The sequence below is a fragment of the Buteo buteo genome, chromosome 1 (genome assembly GCF_964188355.1).
Source record: "Buteo buteo chromosome 1, bButBut1.hap1.1, whole genome shotgun sequence".
NCBI lineage: Eukaryota > Metazoa > Chordata > Aves > Accipitriformes > Accipitridae > Buteo > Buteo buteo.
The window spans coordinates 33664633-33682932 of record NC_134171.1 but is presented as its reverse complement, the minus strand read 5'-3'; the positions used below and the strand labels follow the sequence as shown (position 1 = coordinate 33682932).

The window sequence follows — 18300 nt, the reverse complement described above, 5'->3', positions numbered from 1 at the left end:
AAATACACCACCATCAGTGATCTAGCTGCATGTTACATGTTTTTTTTTTCCTGGACTCATGGTGTCAGGATGTTTAGCAAGGCATGCATTGGTGTAAGTTGAGTGTAATCAGTATTATAACTGGTAAGTGTGAGAGACAGTGCAAAAGGACCCATTCTTTATATTATATCAGTGTTCTTGTGATTGCAATGCTGTACTCATCACATCCTCTAGAGACCACCTTTCAGGACTTATTCCACATTAGGGAAATACTATATTTAAAATAGCTCTAAAACTTGGATTCAAGACTAGACTTGGGCCAATGGGGTTGTAGTGTTTTAATATTTCCTTGCCTTTTTCAAAAGAAGGTATTTATAAACATGCAATTCATTTTACCATTCTGCCCTTCCCATGTAACTGTACACCTATGCAAACACCTAATGAGCTGGTTTTGTAAATGCTTCTGGATGCTAAACAATTTCTGCTTAATAGGTATGTTGATTTTTCATGTTTGTCTGTTTTTCTGCAGGCCTCCATATGTAGAAGCAGCCAGCCTTTATCTGGCTTTAGTGCTCGATGCCTTGAGGATGAACAGATGCTCCAGGCCATTAGAAAAGCAAATCCAGGAAGTGATTTCATATATGTTGTTGACACTCGGCCTAAAGTAAGTACATTAAATTTCTTGCATATAGCAAGACCTAATCTGGTCTGAATACTTTTCAGAAGATGCACAGCCTAAGTGACTGCTCTTAGTTGCACCTGTGTAACTCCACAGGTAAATCAGGATTTATAAGGAGAGTCTTAACTAAGAACCTTGCCCACATTTTATCTGTTAGAGAATATTTTGTTTACACAGAGCTCTTCTCTTTTTTGTTCTTAAAAAATGTTAAGATACAAGAAGTAAATAACTTGTAATAGTAACTATTTCCACACACAGAGGAGCTATCAGTAACTATATTACTGAAGAGCCTAGTGAAAAATAATTGCATTATAAAACTCTATTTACAGTTATTTGCAATGCTGCAAACCTCTGCCTGCTTATGCTAAAATTTTCTATGAAAGATATCTCCTGCAAGTTGGAAAATTTCAATGACCTCTGCATAAGGGTAAGGAAGGACCACTGTCATGCAATCCCAGGCAGCAACTAAGCACCACGCAGCTGCTCACTCACTCCCCAACACCCAGTGGGATGGGGCAGAGAATCAGAGAAAAAAAACAAAAGGTAAAACTCATGGGTTGAGATAAGAACAGTTTAACAGAACAGAAAGGAAGAAAATAATAATGATAACAATAACAATAATAAAATGGCAATAATAATAAAAGAATTGGAAGATACAAAACAAGTGATGCACAATGCAATTGCTCACCACTCGCTGACTGATGCCCAGTTAGTTCCCGAGCAGCGATCCCCCCCACTCCCACTGCCCCCAGTTTATATACTGGGCGTGACATCCCATGGTATGGAATACCCCTTTGGCCACTTTGGGTCAGCTGCCCTGGCTGTGTCCCCTCCCAACTTCTTGTGCCCCTCCAGCCTTCTCGTTGGCTGGGCATGAGAAGCTGAAAAATCCTTGAATTAGTCTAAACACTACTTAGCAACAACTGAAAACATCAGTTTACATTATTAACATTATTCTGGTACTAAATCCAAAATGTAACACTATACCAGCTACTAGAAAGAAAATCACTCTATCCCAGCTGAAACCAGGACAACTATTTACTGACCTTACAAGAATTGAGGAGACCTTCTTTCAATATCTCCAGCACTTTTGTGGTTTTGAGAGAGAATCTGAAATACAGTAAATAGAGATCTCAGATGCCATATCTCTATAATTGACCAAAATCTTTGGCCAAGATAAAAGCTTTAGGAAAAATTGCACTATGCAGAAACACAGAAACTCAGTAATGATCTAGAAGATGTTGGAAGCTAAAAAAACCTTGTGTCCAAACTGGCATGCTAGGCAAACAGCTCAAGGTGATGAGGACTAGATAGGTTTCAGTGCCTGGAGGTGGAAGCAGGGACATGTTCTTTCTTACACCATCAGTAGCTTCCCTGTTGAAGTTACCAAAGCATCTGAAGCAAAGAAACCAAAGGGGCAAATCTCCACAAAATCCCTAGTAGATACAGGATGAGCTCTAGCGCGTGAAAAGGAAAAATGAGAGCAAAGGCTTGAGGGGAAGGAACAAGGAAGCTTTTTCAGTAACCTGAGATCAGGAGACAGAGCCTGAAAGGACAAGGTGGGTAAAGCTAAGAAGCATGAGGAATGGAGCGAAGAAGGGCAACCCTGGCAGAGCTGGAGCAGAAACGAGGCACCTGTCTGGCTGATGATTGACTGAAGACCTGGGGGCTGGTGGGGAAGTGCTGAGCACTCACAGCTGTAATGGGAGGCAGTCGCCAGAAAATCAGGGCCTTGGCACGTCTCATTGCACTTGGTAATTCGGTGACTACTTCGACCTTCAGTTCCCTCTTTTTTATTGGGAAGACAAGGATGGTACCACGTTACTTGTGGTCCTGAAGCAAGTGAATCCTGATGAGGGCTAGGAAAGGATTGGTACCACTGTGTTCAGAACAAGGTTTAGATAGGAAGTACAGACCTAGCTACCTAAATAATGCTCATTTAACAGTTTTCTATATGTAATAATAGTTACAGCATAATGTTTCCTGGCTGATGATATTGGTACTCTTCCCTAATTAAGGAGGTTGCTCATTGATGGGATTTATTACCAACGACTTACTGACTTGGCTGTTAATAATGTTTTACAAGGTACTAACAGGAAGGTCCCATCCTGTAAACTTTTCTGGTAAATGACTTGGTGAGACACCTCCTGTGTGCACTGAAAAAAGCCTGTACTTTAAGTGGAGAGAGTGAAACTGGCACTCTCAACCACAAATGACGGTGTATTTCCAGGAGCGAGTCAGGAGACAGAGACTGTTTGTCTTCATTGAACTTCTCTGGAGAAAAAGGTTTTGATGTAAATGTGTTTGTATACACAGATTCCTACTTCTCTCTGCACTGCAAGAATGGATTGATTTACTAAAGCTCCTGTGAACCCAGGTGCCAAATACAGCCTTGTTACAGTTGTGTACCTCCTAATGCATGTATAAATCTAGAGCATGTAGGAAGTGATAGGTATCAGTGCAAGCTGTTCCTAGCATTCCTCAGGGAACCTTTAACAAATGTAAAGTATTGAGTCTGGTGCAAGGTTTCCCGTTGCTCTAGGAAGCTAAGAAACTACCTGCCTCTTGTCTCATCAGAACTGCTTCCTTGCAAAGATTATGAATCTTGATGGGCCCTTCAGTTCAGCATTCCCAAGTGCTCTTCATACGCTGTCCCCTGCTGCGCTAGATAATCTTCAGAACAAAAGATTTGGCTGTGGAAGAAAGCTTTGATTCTGCTTCATTTAAATATACCAGGATGACCATATGCAGAGCTTCCCTTAGGTTACTGTCTTTCTTCATTTTCTCCTTCCTCTGTGTTCACAGAAGCAGCTAATATAAACTTACTATTTATGAGTAAAACAAATTAGTTCTATAATTCTTTATAACAAGACAGGACTCCATTATCCTCCACATTAAAGAAGATGCCAGGAAATCTGGCAAGTGAGGTCTGTTCCCTTTAGAGGTTGTATCCTCGTATTCACTGAGATTAAATGAGGACAGGCACAATTTAGAGAGCTTTACAACAACCACTTTAAGAGCAACAGATGGAATTTTGGTAGGTGATGTGGAAAACTTGTTAGTAAATATTGTGGCAGCTGCAAAGTTTGGCAACTGACAATATTTAAAATAAATGACTGTCAGAAAGCCTTGCAAATTTAACCTTATATTTATTTACTTTTAAAGAGGGCTATTTCAGACTGTCTTTTAAGAAAGGATTTCTGTGATAAAATTGCTCTGCTGCAGAGACAGTTAATAGCATTTATTGTACTGAGGATTAGGTCAGTTAGGGTCTAGATTTTCGTTTAGGGTTTCAGGGGTTTGTGGTGGCTTAGACTCATGCATGCAGATCTTTCTTCCTGAACCTATATGCTGTTGCAAAGAGACTGCTTCATTTTGTTTATACTAGAACACTCATGTCTACTTCAAAAGACAAAGATTAGGATTCAACAGATAATTTATATCTTTCTAGCAAGTTACACTGAGGATTCTGTCCTTAAAGGACACGCTGTTCACAGGCTGTAATTTTTTTTTATTGTTCATTGATAGTCAAAACATCAGCAGACTGCTGGTTGATAGACCAGAATTTTTTTCGCTTGCACTTTTTCCTAAATTGCATAATACAAGTTAAAAGAAGTTTTATACAAGACTTGAGTAAATGAAAAATGCTGGGTTTTTTTGCCTAGGTTCCTATCTTAAGAGTATGGTTCCTTCTGCTGTGTCACGAAATTCATGCAATGTTTCAATTCCTAATGGTGGTCCACAAATGTAACTATGTATTCCTATTGCCAAGTTCTGCTTGTGGGAATGGATGCACTAGAAAGTGTGAAGATGGGAAAAAATCCCCTATCTTCACATATTAAATTGAACAGAATAAAAGAATTGAAAAGTGGCGTCACCTGTTTTCTTATGCATCTAAAATGAAATTATAATGACATAAAAAGCTTTTAGTCTTTTGATGTTTCCTTTGAAAGTTAAGAGGTTAGATTTGGTCCATGGAAACCTATTTTGACATGTGAAGTAAAAAAGCTAGACTTGTTCATCTTAGTTGGAGGTAAGTTGGCAGCAGACAATCAATTCTACTCAATTGCATGCGTACAGCTCCAAATTAAAATTGAATATTGGGAGTATTTGTGTTTGGGGTGGAAGACATCATGAAGGGACACATTCTTGTATACCCCATGATACCATTAGCTGAGTACTGAAGTATGTTACTGTGAGTTTCAGAAGCAACCACAGAAGCAGCAAATCGATATTACTGCCTGCGATCTTGGGAAATGAAGTGGAAATGGAGTTATCTGCATAGCCTCTTGTCCCCTAGGCAGTGCCTAAGAGAGACTTTGTTTTGATTTTTCATGAGCATTGGCTCTCACTGCAATGAAGATGAGTCAGTTGCTTTTTGTCCAACTGATGCCTCATAAAGGTCTCTCTTGTTGGTGCCGTCCAGTCTGGATATGCAATATCCATTGTTACTTAATTCTTAAATCTTTCCTGAGCAGAAGCTGTTAGTTGTGCTTGGAGGCATGGAGGTTCTGCCATTTGGGCCACTTTGTTACTCCTGGAGACTTCATATTTCTTGGGAAGTTCAAAGGCTGCCTAGCCTTACAGCATGCATTTCACAGAAGAGCAGAGACTTCATGCAAAAAGACAATTTCTTTCTATTGGACAATGAGATTTTGCTACAGGAAAGAAATTAAAAAAAAAATAGGTCGGATAATAAAGTAAAAGTACTTAATTCATTTCTATCAGCTCTAGTTTTCAGTCCAGAGATCAAAATTTGGCATAAGGAGCTTGGCAGGTAGTTTTCTTTTCCCCCAAGAATCTCAAAAGGGGCGAAAGTAAACATTTTAAAACCCCTTAATTTTACGCTTTGGGAAATGGAACTAAAGTAGCATTTAGTGACTTTCCCATGCCAGGAAGTAAGAGATTCAAAGACAAAACTACAGCTTCCAGTTGAATGTTTTTTGGGGTTTTTTTTGCTGAAGCACAGCAAAATATTTGATAGCGCTGCATTGCAGATGAAAATATTTGCAGTAATTTTGTCAATTCAAATCTTTTGTGGTCTTACACAACTACTGCTAAGATACCGCAGGAAATGCAGGAAAGACTCCAACTCTCTCTTCATTATTCCAAACTTCAAAGTAGTAAGGTGTATCAACTTTTGGATGATTTGAGCAGTAACACACAATAACTTGGGCAAGATTACAGTATGCGTAGGCTATGAGACAGCGGCGTGACAGATAAGACACTGCCACCTCCTGGGTATACTCTGCTAGTAAACATAACGCTGATCAAAAATAAAATCAGAGTAGCCTTTTCAAAACAGGTTAAAACTTTTACGCTCTTGCAGAGGAATGCTGCATAAGCTGTGGGGGTTTTGTGTCTAACCTCACTAATGAAGTTTCATTCAAAGTGTGTGAAATAGAGGTCAGAGCCTCAGCAACCCAGCACCCTGCAATAGGATGTGAAGAGGTCCCCGATTCCTAACCCCTTGTGTTGACACCGTGATAAATGCTTCCTATTTGTGCCTGACTTAAATCACTCTGGTTTATTGCAGTAGACCACAAGCTTTGTTTTGAAAAGAATCTGTTTGCTACTGGTTTTCATCCAATTTTCCCTATTTTTTTCAGCTCAATGCAATGGCAAACAGAGCAGCAGGGAAAGGATATGAAAATGAAGACAACTACTCCAACATCAAGTTTCAATTCATAGGCATTGAGAACATCCATGTCATGAGAAATAGCCTGCAGAAAATGCTTGAAGGTAATATACTTCTATATTGAAAACTAGAGGAAAGATTTGATCCTTCTGTCACACAAATCAGGATAACTGCTCTGAAATCAGCAGCAGTGAAAAGGGGTATGAAAGAGAGCTTTGCCTGTTGCAGCTGGATGCAGCTGCCTGCCAGCTAATGGGCTTGTGCAATGGAGCATCATCGCAACTAGTGGCAATTTCCTAACTGTGCAAACACCTCGTTTCATGGGTGAAATCCAGATATCATTTACTTTAATGACAAAATTCATTTGACTTCAATACACCTTACTTCTACTACGTCTTCTTTTGCAGTTTACAGTTTGATGGTATAATGAAAAGAAATCATTTGTAGCTGACTTTGATGTTACTGGAAAATACAGGAAATTTTTTTTTTAAGCTCAGAAAACTTATGGTTTGATTTTTGTATGTGGTCAATAAGATACTCATGCATTTTAGACTGTGAATTTTAATAGAAACTTACTCATGCCCTCTTAGAGCATGTCACATCAGGTTTATTTATGAAACTCACAGTCAATGGGTATAACTATTCAGCACCTTCATAATCCCATGGAAATGAATAGTAATTGCTTTATAAATACTTATCAGTGTATAAATGAGCACACCTGTATTGCTGCTTAATATTTTGAGTACATTACTGTTTAGAGTTCTTCTGGGAAAAGGGTAAGAATAAATAAGCCATCCTTGACCCTCAATGGCTTGTTGATTTTTAACAAGCAAATAGTAAATAGTGCTCACTCCACTCCACAGAGTCTCAGTATTTACTTCATGTATATCATCACCTTCCATCACCTCCTGGATCAGCTTGATGCAGCTATTCTTGACCTGATGCTCTGCCCATGCTCTTTTATTCTTCATCTTTCGCCCATCATTTATATGCAAATGTGAATTTTAGATCTAAGAAGTGCTTACATTTTCCATGACAGGAGACCTGTGCTCTGTTTTCAAATAAGAGCCGTTTATGAAAACCAGCAGTAAAGTGTGATGTAGGTTAAACAGTCACTCTCTTCATGACTTATTTTTACTTAATTCCTTGGTCTAAGGGTCTCAGGAAGGAAAATAGAAGGATATTTAGTTCACTACAAAGTCTTGTTTGGCTAGGAGAGAAGCTGGGTGAATAAACTTGTCCCTTTATTTGTTCAGCTTAAGACCATCAAAGTTAAAAAAGTAAACAACCAGCCTGGCTGCATGGGACAATGCTGTGTATTATTTTTGAGCCAAAGGTTTGTGAGACAGGCCCACGGCCCAAACTGACATGTACCAAGGTAATTACTAATGCATTTAACACCTCAGGCTGCTTGGGTGGCATACCTTCCTAGCATCTATTTTTAAATAGGCCATATGCTCAAAACAACACTTTTTTTCGTAGGTTTTATATTTGCTATGTTGAAATCTCATATTTAGTGACTTGGCTGATAGGATAAGAAATTAGAGAAGTTAAATCTGTGATTTCAAGCACTTGAGGCTTTCAAGTACTTTTTTTTTAACCTTATGACTTTCAGTGGACAAGCAGGGATTTTCTCATGTAAGGTGCTGTGTAGTTTTTATCTCTTTCCATTTTTATCAGTGTCCCTTCATCTGTTTCTCTGGTGGCCTTTAAAAGGGTATTTATTACCTGACTTGCACATACAAAGAGAAACAGAACCAAAAAGTCTGTCAAAGACGATGATAACATACATTTAATATGGCTTTAAATTTTTATCAAGGAGTACTTAAACATGCCTAGGTGAATCTTTAAGGTAAAACATTGCTCTACACTACAAACATTACAAAATATATCTGCTGCTCATGATCTGCTGTGAGATGTTATAAGGTACATAAAAACCTGTGAAAAGAAGAATGAGGCTGATGAAAACTGATTTTGGTTTAATGTGTGCTGTGTTGCTGCTTGGAAGTGTACCATATGGAAAAGAGTACATCAATACATAATGGGTCTGATGTGTTGCAGGACTGCAAGGGCAATTTTACTCAACTTACTGGAATTAAGCAGAAGTGAAGGTTGGAGGATCTTTTTCACATAAGAGACTGCAGATTATTTTCAATATACAGTTTTAAATAACTTGCAATGCTGACAAAATTTGAACAAAAATTGATTATTCAGTTTGCCACTGGAAAATGCACTTACATTAGGAACATGTTCATTTCAATGATGTTTCTTTAGGAAAAATCTGAAGAAATGAATTTATTCTTATAATAATGTCAATAATTTATTTGAGTAGGTGAAAAAAATTGGCTTCAGCTTTGTGATTTTACTGACTTTAATTCTAGCAACTTTATCTTAACTTTAACGTGTATTTACTCTTGTATAATGTTAATTTTTGGCAAAATGTATCAGCACTGTAAGATAATTATATTTGTAGGATAATGAGAATTTTTTCAGAATATGCAAAAAAACTTGAGATTTGACAGTCCTCTGGAAATAAAAAGCATTTCAACATGCTGGACTTTCCTTCCAGAAAAAAAAAAAAAAGTTTTACTTCTGTTTCTGCTGCCTCATATTGCTTTAGTATAGTATTGATTCTTTTTTTCATTTAAAGAGAGGTGTATGTGAAGATCCCTGTGATAATTTTGATCCTGCGCACAACCTCCTTGAGATAATTTTTAATATTAGAAGGAAATGTTGCACAAGGACTTTTCTCAGTAAAGATTCAAGGGCTGACTGAGGCTGCTGTTTGACGTTTGTGGTGGGGTAAGCTTTGCCGTACATCTAGGGGCCAACCAAGACTTGACCCCCATTTGTTGTGCTTTGAGACGATGACCCCACACGCTCCCTGTCTGTATTTAAACAGCAGATATGAGCTTCTCCTCCCCTCATACCAGGAGCGGTAGTTGCTGATGTAAGAGCAGCCATCTGATCCTTGGACTTCGGTAACAGATCAGCCAGCAAGACAGCCTGAGGGTTTGGCCCACCGCACTTACTCCTTCCTCTACCCACGGCCATCCTGCCAGAAATGGGGGAACTGGTCCAGCAACCCCCCGTGGTAGTTTCGCTGGTGGAAGAGGCAGTTTCCACCCTGTGCACTGTTTCGTCCTCCTCTCCCCGGGAAGGGAGCGCCACTGGACTGCTGCAAGCTCTGCCCAGGGGCTCTTGCTTTTCCTGTGCTCCCCCAGCGAGCGCAGCAGGTCTTATTTCTCCACGATTTTGGTACCGGTTCTGCTGAGATGGAAACGCCTTTGCCCCTTAGGATAAGCTTCATAATAGAATTCATAATTGAACTCAGTATTAAGATCCAGATCAGCAGCCAAAATCATGTGAAATATACAGTGTATGCCTTTAGGACAGCCTGAACTTTGCTCAGTGAAGTGGTCGGTAAATATTGACTCTGATTTGGTAGTGGGAAAGAGCAAAGCACTATTTCAGCCTTACCTTGGGCTTTTGTAAACAGAGACAGCAGCTTCAGCCAGAATTCAGCTACTAATTGGTCATGCTTCCATCTGCACAGGAGCATTAATCATGTGAAAAGCTGTTTGCTTTCAGTGCTGCTATCTATGCATTTTTATAAATATCCTTCAAAAATGACTTTTAAAATAACCATCTGGAAGAGGCCCTACGTACAAAGATTGCACGACTTTGTATGGACACATTAGGCTATTTTGCCTCTGAATTAAATGGAGTTAAGAGAGTCAGATACATTCAGATGGGATATAAACTCTGACTTTGGTTTGTAAAATTAAATTCCAATTACACTGAAGGAAACTAAAGTTTTGCCACTGGTCATAATGGCCATAATTATCTGAGTCTTTTAGAAGATTTCTGGAGGACAAGAGACCTACGAAGACATTATAAATTCACAGATCATACATTAATTCAGTAAAACCCATGGCATTTTTCACTGTATTCCTTAAATGAATTTCACTGGTTAATATCTTTTTCATTAAAAGATAGTATAATTCTACATGGATAAAAATAAATGTGTAGACTATTTATGGGGTGAATTTAGTATCTCACTGTTGAAAATAGATTGCGCCAAGTATTGTTGAGTATTTGTTTGCTGCTAGATTGAGGTATCTGAATTAGATTCTGATTGCCTTTTTTTTTCTTCTGATGTTACAAACTCTGTAATATTAAAAAAAAAACACTTGGATACAGCAGGATAGAAACTTAATGTTGTAGAAACTGGGAGGTATTTTTTTTTCTTTAAACATGGCATAAAGCTTGGAAAGTTTTCAGGAAAATATTTCACTTGATGAATGTCATGGTTTAACCCCAGCCAGCAACTAAGCACCACGCAGCTGCTCACTCACTTCCCCCCCCGTCCCACACCCAGTGGGATGGGGGACAGAATCAGGGAAAAAAAGTAGAACTCGTGGGTTGAGATAAGAACGGTTTAATAGCACAGAATGGAAGAAAATAATAATCAGAATAACAATAATAAAATGATAATATGCACAATGCAATTGCTCACCACTCGCTGACCGATGCCCAGTTAGTTCCTGAGCAGCAATCTCCCCCAGGCTAACTCCCCCCAGTTTATATACTGGCCATGACGTCCCACGGTATGGAATACCCCTTTGGCCACTTTGGGTCAGGTGCCCTGGCTGTGTCCCCTCCCAACTTCTTGTGCCCCTCCAGCCTTCTTGCTGGCTGGGCATGAGAAGCTGAAAAATCCTTGAATTAGTCTAAACACTACTTAGCAACAACTGAAAACATCAGTTTACATTATCAACATTATTCTGGTACTAAATCCAAAATGTAACACTATACCAGCTACTAGAAAGAAAATTAACTCTATCCCAGCCAAAACCAGGACAATGAATTATGGCTTTTCCTTGCCATCAGAATACTTTCTGGCTACAAGTGAAGTTTTAATAAGGTTTCATTCAGGGACCGAGAATTGTTGAGTGAATCGCTTTAACTCAAACACCACCATCTGCGGTGATTTTGAAGGCTGGCTTTGGTGGGCCTGCTCTTACAGAGCCTCCTCAGCAAATGTGGCTGGGAATAGGAGGCTGTGGCACCATTTATGTGGCTGGCTGCCTGTCCAACAGCAGAAATCATATGCTTTGTGTTTCCAAGCCCTCATTATTAAATACACGATCCCCTCTCAGGGATTTGAAAACTTCCCTCCCAACACAATCTTGGAAAATCTGTGCTGCACAGAAGGATGTATTCAGTAAACTGTTTGCAGCAGGCTTTGTAACAGCTTGTCCTTTTAACTTCTATCAACATATTGGGTGAAATTTGAGCTAGTCCCATTTTTTAAATAGATCCTTTATTTCAATGGTAAAGTTTGACTGTGAAGTAGCCATTCTTTTCAAGAGGTGAATGTTTTTACATGGGGGATATCTGAAGAGACCACTCTTAGGTTGAAGAGTCAGTGAAAGCTTAAGGGACTATAATTACTGTGCATTTAAGATGTAGCTTATTTTGCAGTTTGTGAGCTGAAATCGCCTTCGATGAGTGACTTTCTGTGGGGCCTAGAAAATTCTGGCTGGCTGAAGCATATCAAAGCCATTATGGATGCTGGCGTTTTTATTGCAAAGGTAAAATGAGAACAAAACTTGGACTAACCAGATACAGAAAGTGGGGACCAAAGTCTCTGCTTGTGGGTAACTTCTGTAATTTTCAGTGATGTTGTATCTGAAAAAAACACATCTTGCAATGCTTCATATATGAGGAGAGACAATTCTTAGGTGCTGTCGTGTGGACATTTTGCTAATATGGTAAAAAAAAGTTTGTGTTCTTTTCACTGCAGAGTTCAAATGTACTAAAGCCTCTACTAGCCTGTATCTTGTTATGCCAGGTCTTTGAATGTCCCTACTTTACTCCCCAGCAGTGATTGTCACTGTTTCTCTCCCTATTTCCCCTGCCTCCACCACTAGTTTATAAACATTTTCTTTGTTGAAGGTTTCTGCTTGAGGACTACTTCTTCGCATGGTGGTTGTAATATAGAAGTATTAGCTACTGTGTTATCCCCTCTGAGTTATTTAGTGACCAACTAAATTCATCTCCTAAACCAACTCCTGTGTATTACTGTGGCCAAACTCTAGCAGCTTGTACTCTTACATATTGAGAACTGTTTCAGAAAACAGTTGTTGGCTTTGTTAAGAAATTATTTCTCCTAATCCCACCCAAAGTAGCGCAGATATTTGTCACCTACCAACAGTAGTTTTATTACCTCCTTCCTTGTGCTCAGCCTTTTACTGTTTCAATCTTTATTTTTGAGATTACTATTACCATTTCTTATAGGCCATTTTATTCACATGACCTGCTACATATGACTATATGAATAAAACCCCATGGGTTTCCCTCCTCAGTAACTGCTTGTTTCTCTTGCTGTGCTTCTTCCTGCTCAGCGGGCAACTGTAGTTTCTTACCTGAACAGCAGCTGCAGGATAAATGCATATGTTATTATTTCTCCCAGCCCTACTAGCTTTCATTAGCTTAAAGAAATCAGGTCATTTACATTAGCTCTTGCCAACTTTTCCCCAGTGGCTAGTCTTAAAATACTGTCCAGAAAAATTTATCCTTTGTTCATGTGTTTGCTAGCCTCATGCCTCCTCAGACATGCATTTTGACCCGTTCTTAATTTGTACAGTTCCCAGTTCTTGGTTGTTGGTCTCCTGCCCACAGCGGTTCTATTTTGGTAGAATTTACTTGTCTCTTGAGATAAACATAGATAATTTATTATTATTCCTTGTTCCTTATTAAGCCCAAACTTAACTTAAATGTTTGTTTTTCTAAGTAGTATCTTTCCTAACCTATTTTATTTCTCTACCTTCTAAATTTAGTTCTCTTTGAAATGACAAGGGCCAAACAGCTTAGAATTTAAAAACCCAAACCCCTCAGATTATGAAAATAATGCAACATCAGACTTTGGGGAACTTAGTATGATCTCTTCTTATGTGTTTATGTATAAAATGGGATCCTCTTTCCCCAGTTATTTACATTAAAGATACTGATACAATTGTGCTTATCAGATCTGGAAGTTTACTACTACCACAGGCTTCCCCACAAACCTTTAGAAGTATGACATCAGTGCGCAGGCTAGTGTGCTGTAATAATATCCACGCTAGTGCTGGCATCAGAAGCAGACCTTGCCATTATTGACATTACCATCAAGATGAGAAATTAAGAGTCCTATTGCTAGCATAGCTGTTCTGTTGCTGATATGAGAGTTAGAGCATTAACTGCATCTGAATCTGCTTTAGGTAGTTGTCCGCTCTGACATTTTGCTGTATTTTAATTGAAACAGATCCCACATCCTCCTGCAGTGGAACATCATAAACAGGGGATGCTGCAACCACCATATTGCATGGGATGGGATGGGATGAGATTAAGACTTTTCAAATGAGAGGAATAGCACTCAACATAATTCAAGAACTCTGGCAGAATAAAAAATTAACAAGGTTTCCCAGTTCTAAAATTAATACTCACTATATTGTGCTGTCTCACTGTTCCTCTCTTACCATTGCATTTCTCCCTGCTTGTGAAATTTCTGACTTTTTCTGTATCCTTAGGCTGTGGCTGAGGAAGGTGTGAGTGTGCTTGTTCACTGCTCTGATGGCTGGGATAGGACAGCCCAGGTTTGCTCTGTAGCGAGCCTTCTGTTGGATCCATATTACAGAACTATGAAGGGTTTCATGGTAAGCAGGTTCTCTTTCACAGAGTAAATGAAGTATTATGGCATCATTTAAGATTAATATCTTTGGTTTTAATGGAAGATAAACTTTCATTAAATATACCTTTTTCTTTCTTTCCTTTTTTTTTTTTTTTTTTTTAAGTAGGAAGGAAGGTTTTTATCTGTCCAAGTTACAGTCTCTCAGTTTCTGTTTGAAATGTTATCAAAGGTGGGGATCAGTTGCGCACCCTTTTCTTTTTTTTTCCTAACCTTGAGCAAGAAACTTTCTCACAGCCCAAGGAGCTTTCATGCAAGCAAGAATTTGTATTCATTTTCAGGGATCAGTGAAGTTTTGAGTGTCAGAAGTGTGTGCTCCCTAGACATTAGATTGCAATGAGCAGCTATGTTGGAAAATCTGTTCTTTTCCCAACCAAATCAGTACTGGTAAAGCATCCAGGAATGATTATCAAGTTACTGGTCACATGTTAAAAAAGATGTTTGAAACGTTTTTAGGCTCTGTTTTAGAAAATGATTAATCAAGCTAATTGAAATTGTGCTGAAATACCAGCATCCTATCTGTATCCATGAAGAGTGCTACTTTCTCCTGAGCTGGCAGCAGTGCTCATTGCTCATTATTTCTCTGCTTACTCTAAAATTTATCTGGGATTCTAATACTGCTTGTTTACATCATTCTTGCTTGTCACTTTTCTGCTCATCCTAAGAATTAACTGGGATTCCAATACTGCTTATTCACACCACTCTTCTGCCTGCTTCAACATGTATCAGCTGTGCTCCACAACACTGAATGCAATATTCTCATTTTAGGTGTTAATTGAAAAAGACTGGGTTTCCTTTGGTCACAAATTTAACCACAGGTAAGGTGGTGCTAAGGTTTTTCTAGATATATTTTTATGCAGTCAGTACCCGCTGCCATTCCAATTTTACTGCCTTGTTGCCTTCAAATCATATCAACAGAATACCCTCAGGAAACTGCCATACCCTTTTCTCTTACTATATTTAGCCACCTGGAAAAATCAAAGTGAAATATTTTCGTATCAGTGTTTTCTGATATATGCACTCCAAGGCTGCTATTGGGAACCCTGAGTGCTGGTCTTGCAGTTGCTACAAGCATTGAGAGGTCCATGTGAGAGAAAAACAGCATGTATGTGGCTTGCAAAGTCCCTTTGGACTCCAGCAGATCTTTCACTAGTGCCAAGACTCCCCAGCTAAGTCCCTGTTCAGCAAAGTCTACATCTTCCAGGACAGTACTTAATCTTAGGCATGCCTGTGAGTTATCTATTACGTAAAATATACTCTTCCTATTACACTCTGTTCTAATGAAAACATTAGGATTTGTTCAGAAACATCGGGTAAAAAGTGAAGCAGAAAGTAATCTATTTGGACAAGTTATTTTGTACATCCATTATGTAAATGCTATAATGTAATGAAAATGTTTGAAGACTTTACATATTTAAACATAGATAAATACCCACAATTTCTTTCTTTCTTGTATTTCCTTTTAGTTTCTGTACAAATAAAAAATGCAATTTTTATATTGGAGTTTAGTTACATTATATTGCTTAATTTGAATATAAATTTGTTCTAGTTTCAAAAAAACACAACAAAACTTTCAGGAAATCTGAGCAGCTCCACACCACCTGTGAAATTCCAGCAGGAATTACTACATTTAATATGATACTTCAGATGTCTACTATAATCAGTGGTGAAAGATACTATGAAATTTAATCACCACTGATAGCTTTGGTTTGCAGTACAATATTGCTATATTTTCTTTCATGCATAATAACAGTAGAATTAGAAGTTTCAATTTTAGATATTTATGGAATTCCACTCTGTTGGCATATATATGCACATACATATATATGCACATACATCTACACACACACTACACAAGCAGAATAATTGATTGAAAATGCTTCTTCCTATCATGTAGACTTATAAAATATTTTTTACTTCTGTGTTTTGTATTTTCAGGCTCCTTTTCTTCATTGCAAGTGGTTCCAAGAGACGTTTTTATAAACAGAAAGTTTCATGTTCACTTGACAGTTACAGTAGCCTGTAAACACTTCCCACTTTCTAAAAAGTTCACCAAGGGAGGGCAGCTTTAAACTGTTTTCTGTCAAGGTTATTCTGTTCTGCTCAGTTTCCTGGTTTTGGGAATGGTCCGCCATTAAGCAACTGTCTAAGATAGATACGTTTTCATCATTGAGTCACTGCAGTCATTCTTATTATGACTTATGTTACTGTGGTATAACTTTATATTAATAGCATCAAAACATGGCTCTGCAGCAGCTAACCGTTAGTAGCTGTAAGGCAACAAGACACCTGTAAAAGGTGAGGGGTTTTTTTGTATTTGATAAATTCTGTCTTCATTCTAGTCCATGAATCTTGCATGATTTTTGTAAGTTAAAAAAATACTAGTAATTGAGATTTTAGAAATGAATGCCTATGATATAACTTGCACACTAAAAGTGAGGGTTTTTTTTTCATTAGTGTTAATTCAGTTTTCCTAGAGGATTTCAGGTTATAATTGACAGTATCTTGTCTTGTTTCAGGTATGGCAATTTAGATGGAGATCCAAAGGAGATATCCCCTGTTATTGACCAGTTCATCGAGTGTGTTTGGCAATTAATGGAACAGTTTCCTTGTGCCTTTGAATTCAATGAGAGATTCCTCATCCACATACAGCATCATATCTATTCTTGCCAGTTCGGGAATTTCCTGTGTAACAGCCCAAAGGAGCGACAAGAGCTGAAGTATGAACTTTAGTAGCGTATTTATGTGTGGGGTCTGTGGGAGGTGGTGTGTTGAGGAGTCAAGACATTTGCCAGCCTCCATGTATGTGCTTTTGTAAGGCGCGAGGTGCTGCAGTGTAGACTTCTTGGCTGTCATCTTCTGGCAACACAGATCAATACCGAAAAAAGCTGATCCTCTGCAATGTGGCTCTGCCGGGAGTGTAATCCATGGCGTGCGTGACAGGGATTAGTGAAAACTGGCAAGAGTATTAGCCTTTCAGCCATGCGGGCCTAACCCTTATTGCAGCATTAACAACATACAAGGCAAGCTGTCACTGTAGCTCTAATACAAGACGACATTAACTCTAGTTCTGAAGTTCTCAGTTTAAGAGTCACTGCTCTCCTGTGTTTTAACCTGTCTTTGCATCTCATGTCAGGACACTTTAGTCCTGATCTCTCAGATAGATACTTTCTTATGAACAGCATTTTTGTCTGGTAGCCCTCCCCAAGATGGAGTCAGCAAACTACCCTTCTGCTGTCTGTCCCCAAAGCAATTATGAACTAATCTACCTGCCCTCAGGCCCAAACAGAGACAATAATGTCATTCCTGGTAGTGCTGATGTTCGTATCTGTTTCTTGGGGCCCTGGCTTCTCAGGTACATCATGACACCCAAGACTTCTCTCATGCATCCTGATCATGGCAGCAGTAGTAATGAGGAAGGTGGGAGCTACTGCTTGCTGCTGCCATTTGGTCCCTTTCACCGCTCAAATGCAGAGCAGCCTCAGTGCCACAGTCCATTTAAAATCGAAACCTTCACGGGTCATCACATCCCAAGACCTAACTGCATGAGAAATTGCAGCTCAGTGGCATAGGAGTGCCTTTAAATGTGGAGATCCCTTTGGTGTAGAGATTGGTCTGAAAGCTTTTTATGGAAGTGATCCTCTCCATCTTGCAAAGGAACCTGTCTCTCCACCTTCCCTCTCCAGCTGCTCTTGCTTTATGGGAAATGGATTGGATTTTGCCTTTAGTGACCAACAAAGGAATACAGGTCTCTGTTTTTCTGTGTTTGTAACTTAAGTCTACTTCTGTTAAGGAAGTAATAAGCTGCTTGTAAACGAGTAGTACAGAGCACTAGAACGTCGCATCTAAGCTTTAGCTATACCTGAACTGTAGTAGAGACTTTAATATATTTGTATTTAATACTTTTTTTTTTTTCAGAATCCAAGAACGAACATATTCATTGTGGGCTCACTTGTGGAAAAATCGCGCCGACTACCTGAATCCTTTGTACAGGTCAGACCACAGTCAAACCCAAGGGACCCTGCACCCACAGATGGCCCCATGCAACTTCTTGTACAAGTAGGTAGTATCACTTGCTACTGAGAATTGTAGGATGTGTTGGAATAGAACAGAGTCCCTTTGTATTTAAGTATTTCTCATTCCATAAGGTAGCTTACAGAGAGTAAATTCCGTCTCAGATGCAATGTGTTCATTCCTTGTGTGCTCATGTCAGCCCACACCTCTGCACAACTCCACAACAGAGCATTAGTCTGAAAAGAAGCTTAAGATTAA

The 18300-nt window shown here is 38.9% G+C and overlaps 1 protein-coding gene across 1 annotated transcript in view; it reads left to right on the top strand.

The window, feature by feature from the left end:
* MTMR7 (myotubularin related protein 7) overlaps positions 1-18300 on the top strand; it is a 50546-nt gene that overhangs the window by 29597 nt on the left and 2649 nt on the right. The window contains exons 6-12 of the mRNA XM_075026763.1: positions 509-643; positions 6268-6400; positions 11784-11893; positions 13871-13996; positions 14797-14846; positions 16548-16748; positions 17947-18087. Of these exons, the coding sequence (XP_074882864.1) occupies positions 509-643; positions 6268-6400; positions 11784-11893; positions 13871-13996; positions 14797-14846; positions 16548-16748; positions 17947-18087 (896 nt within the window). The remainder of the gene's footprint in view (positions 1-508; positions 644-6267; positions 6401-11783; positions 11894-13870; positions 13997-14796; positions 14847-16547; positions 16749-17946; positions 18088-18300) is intronic.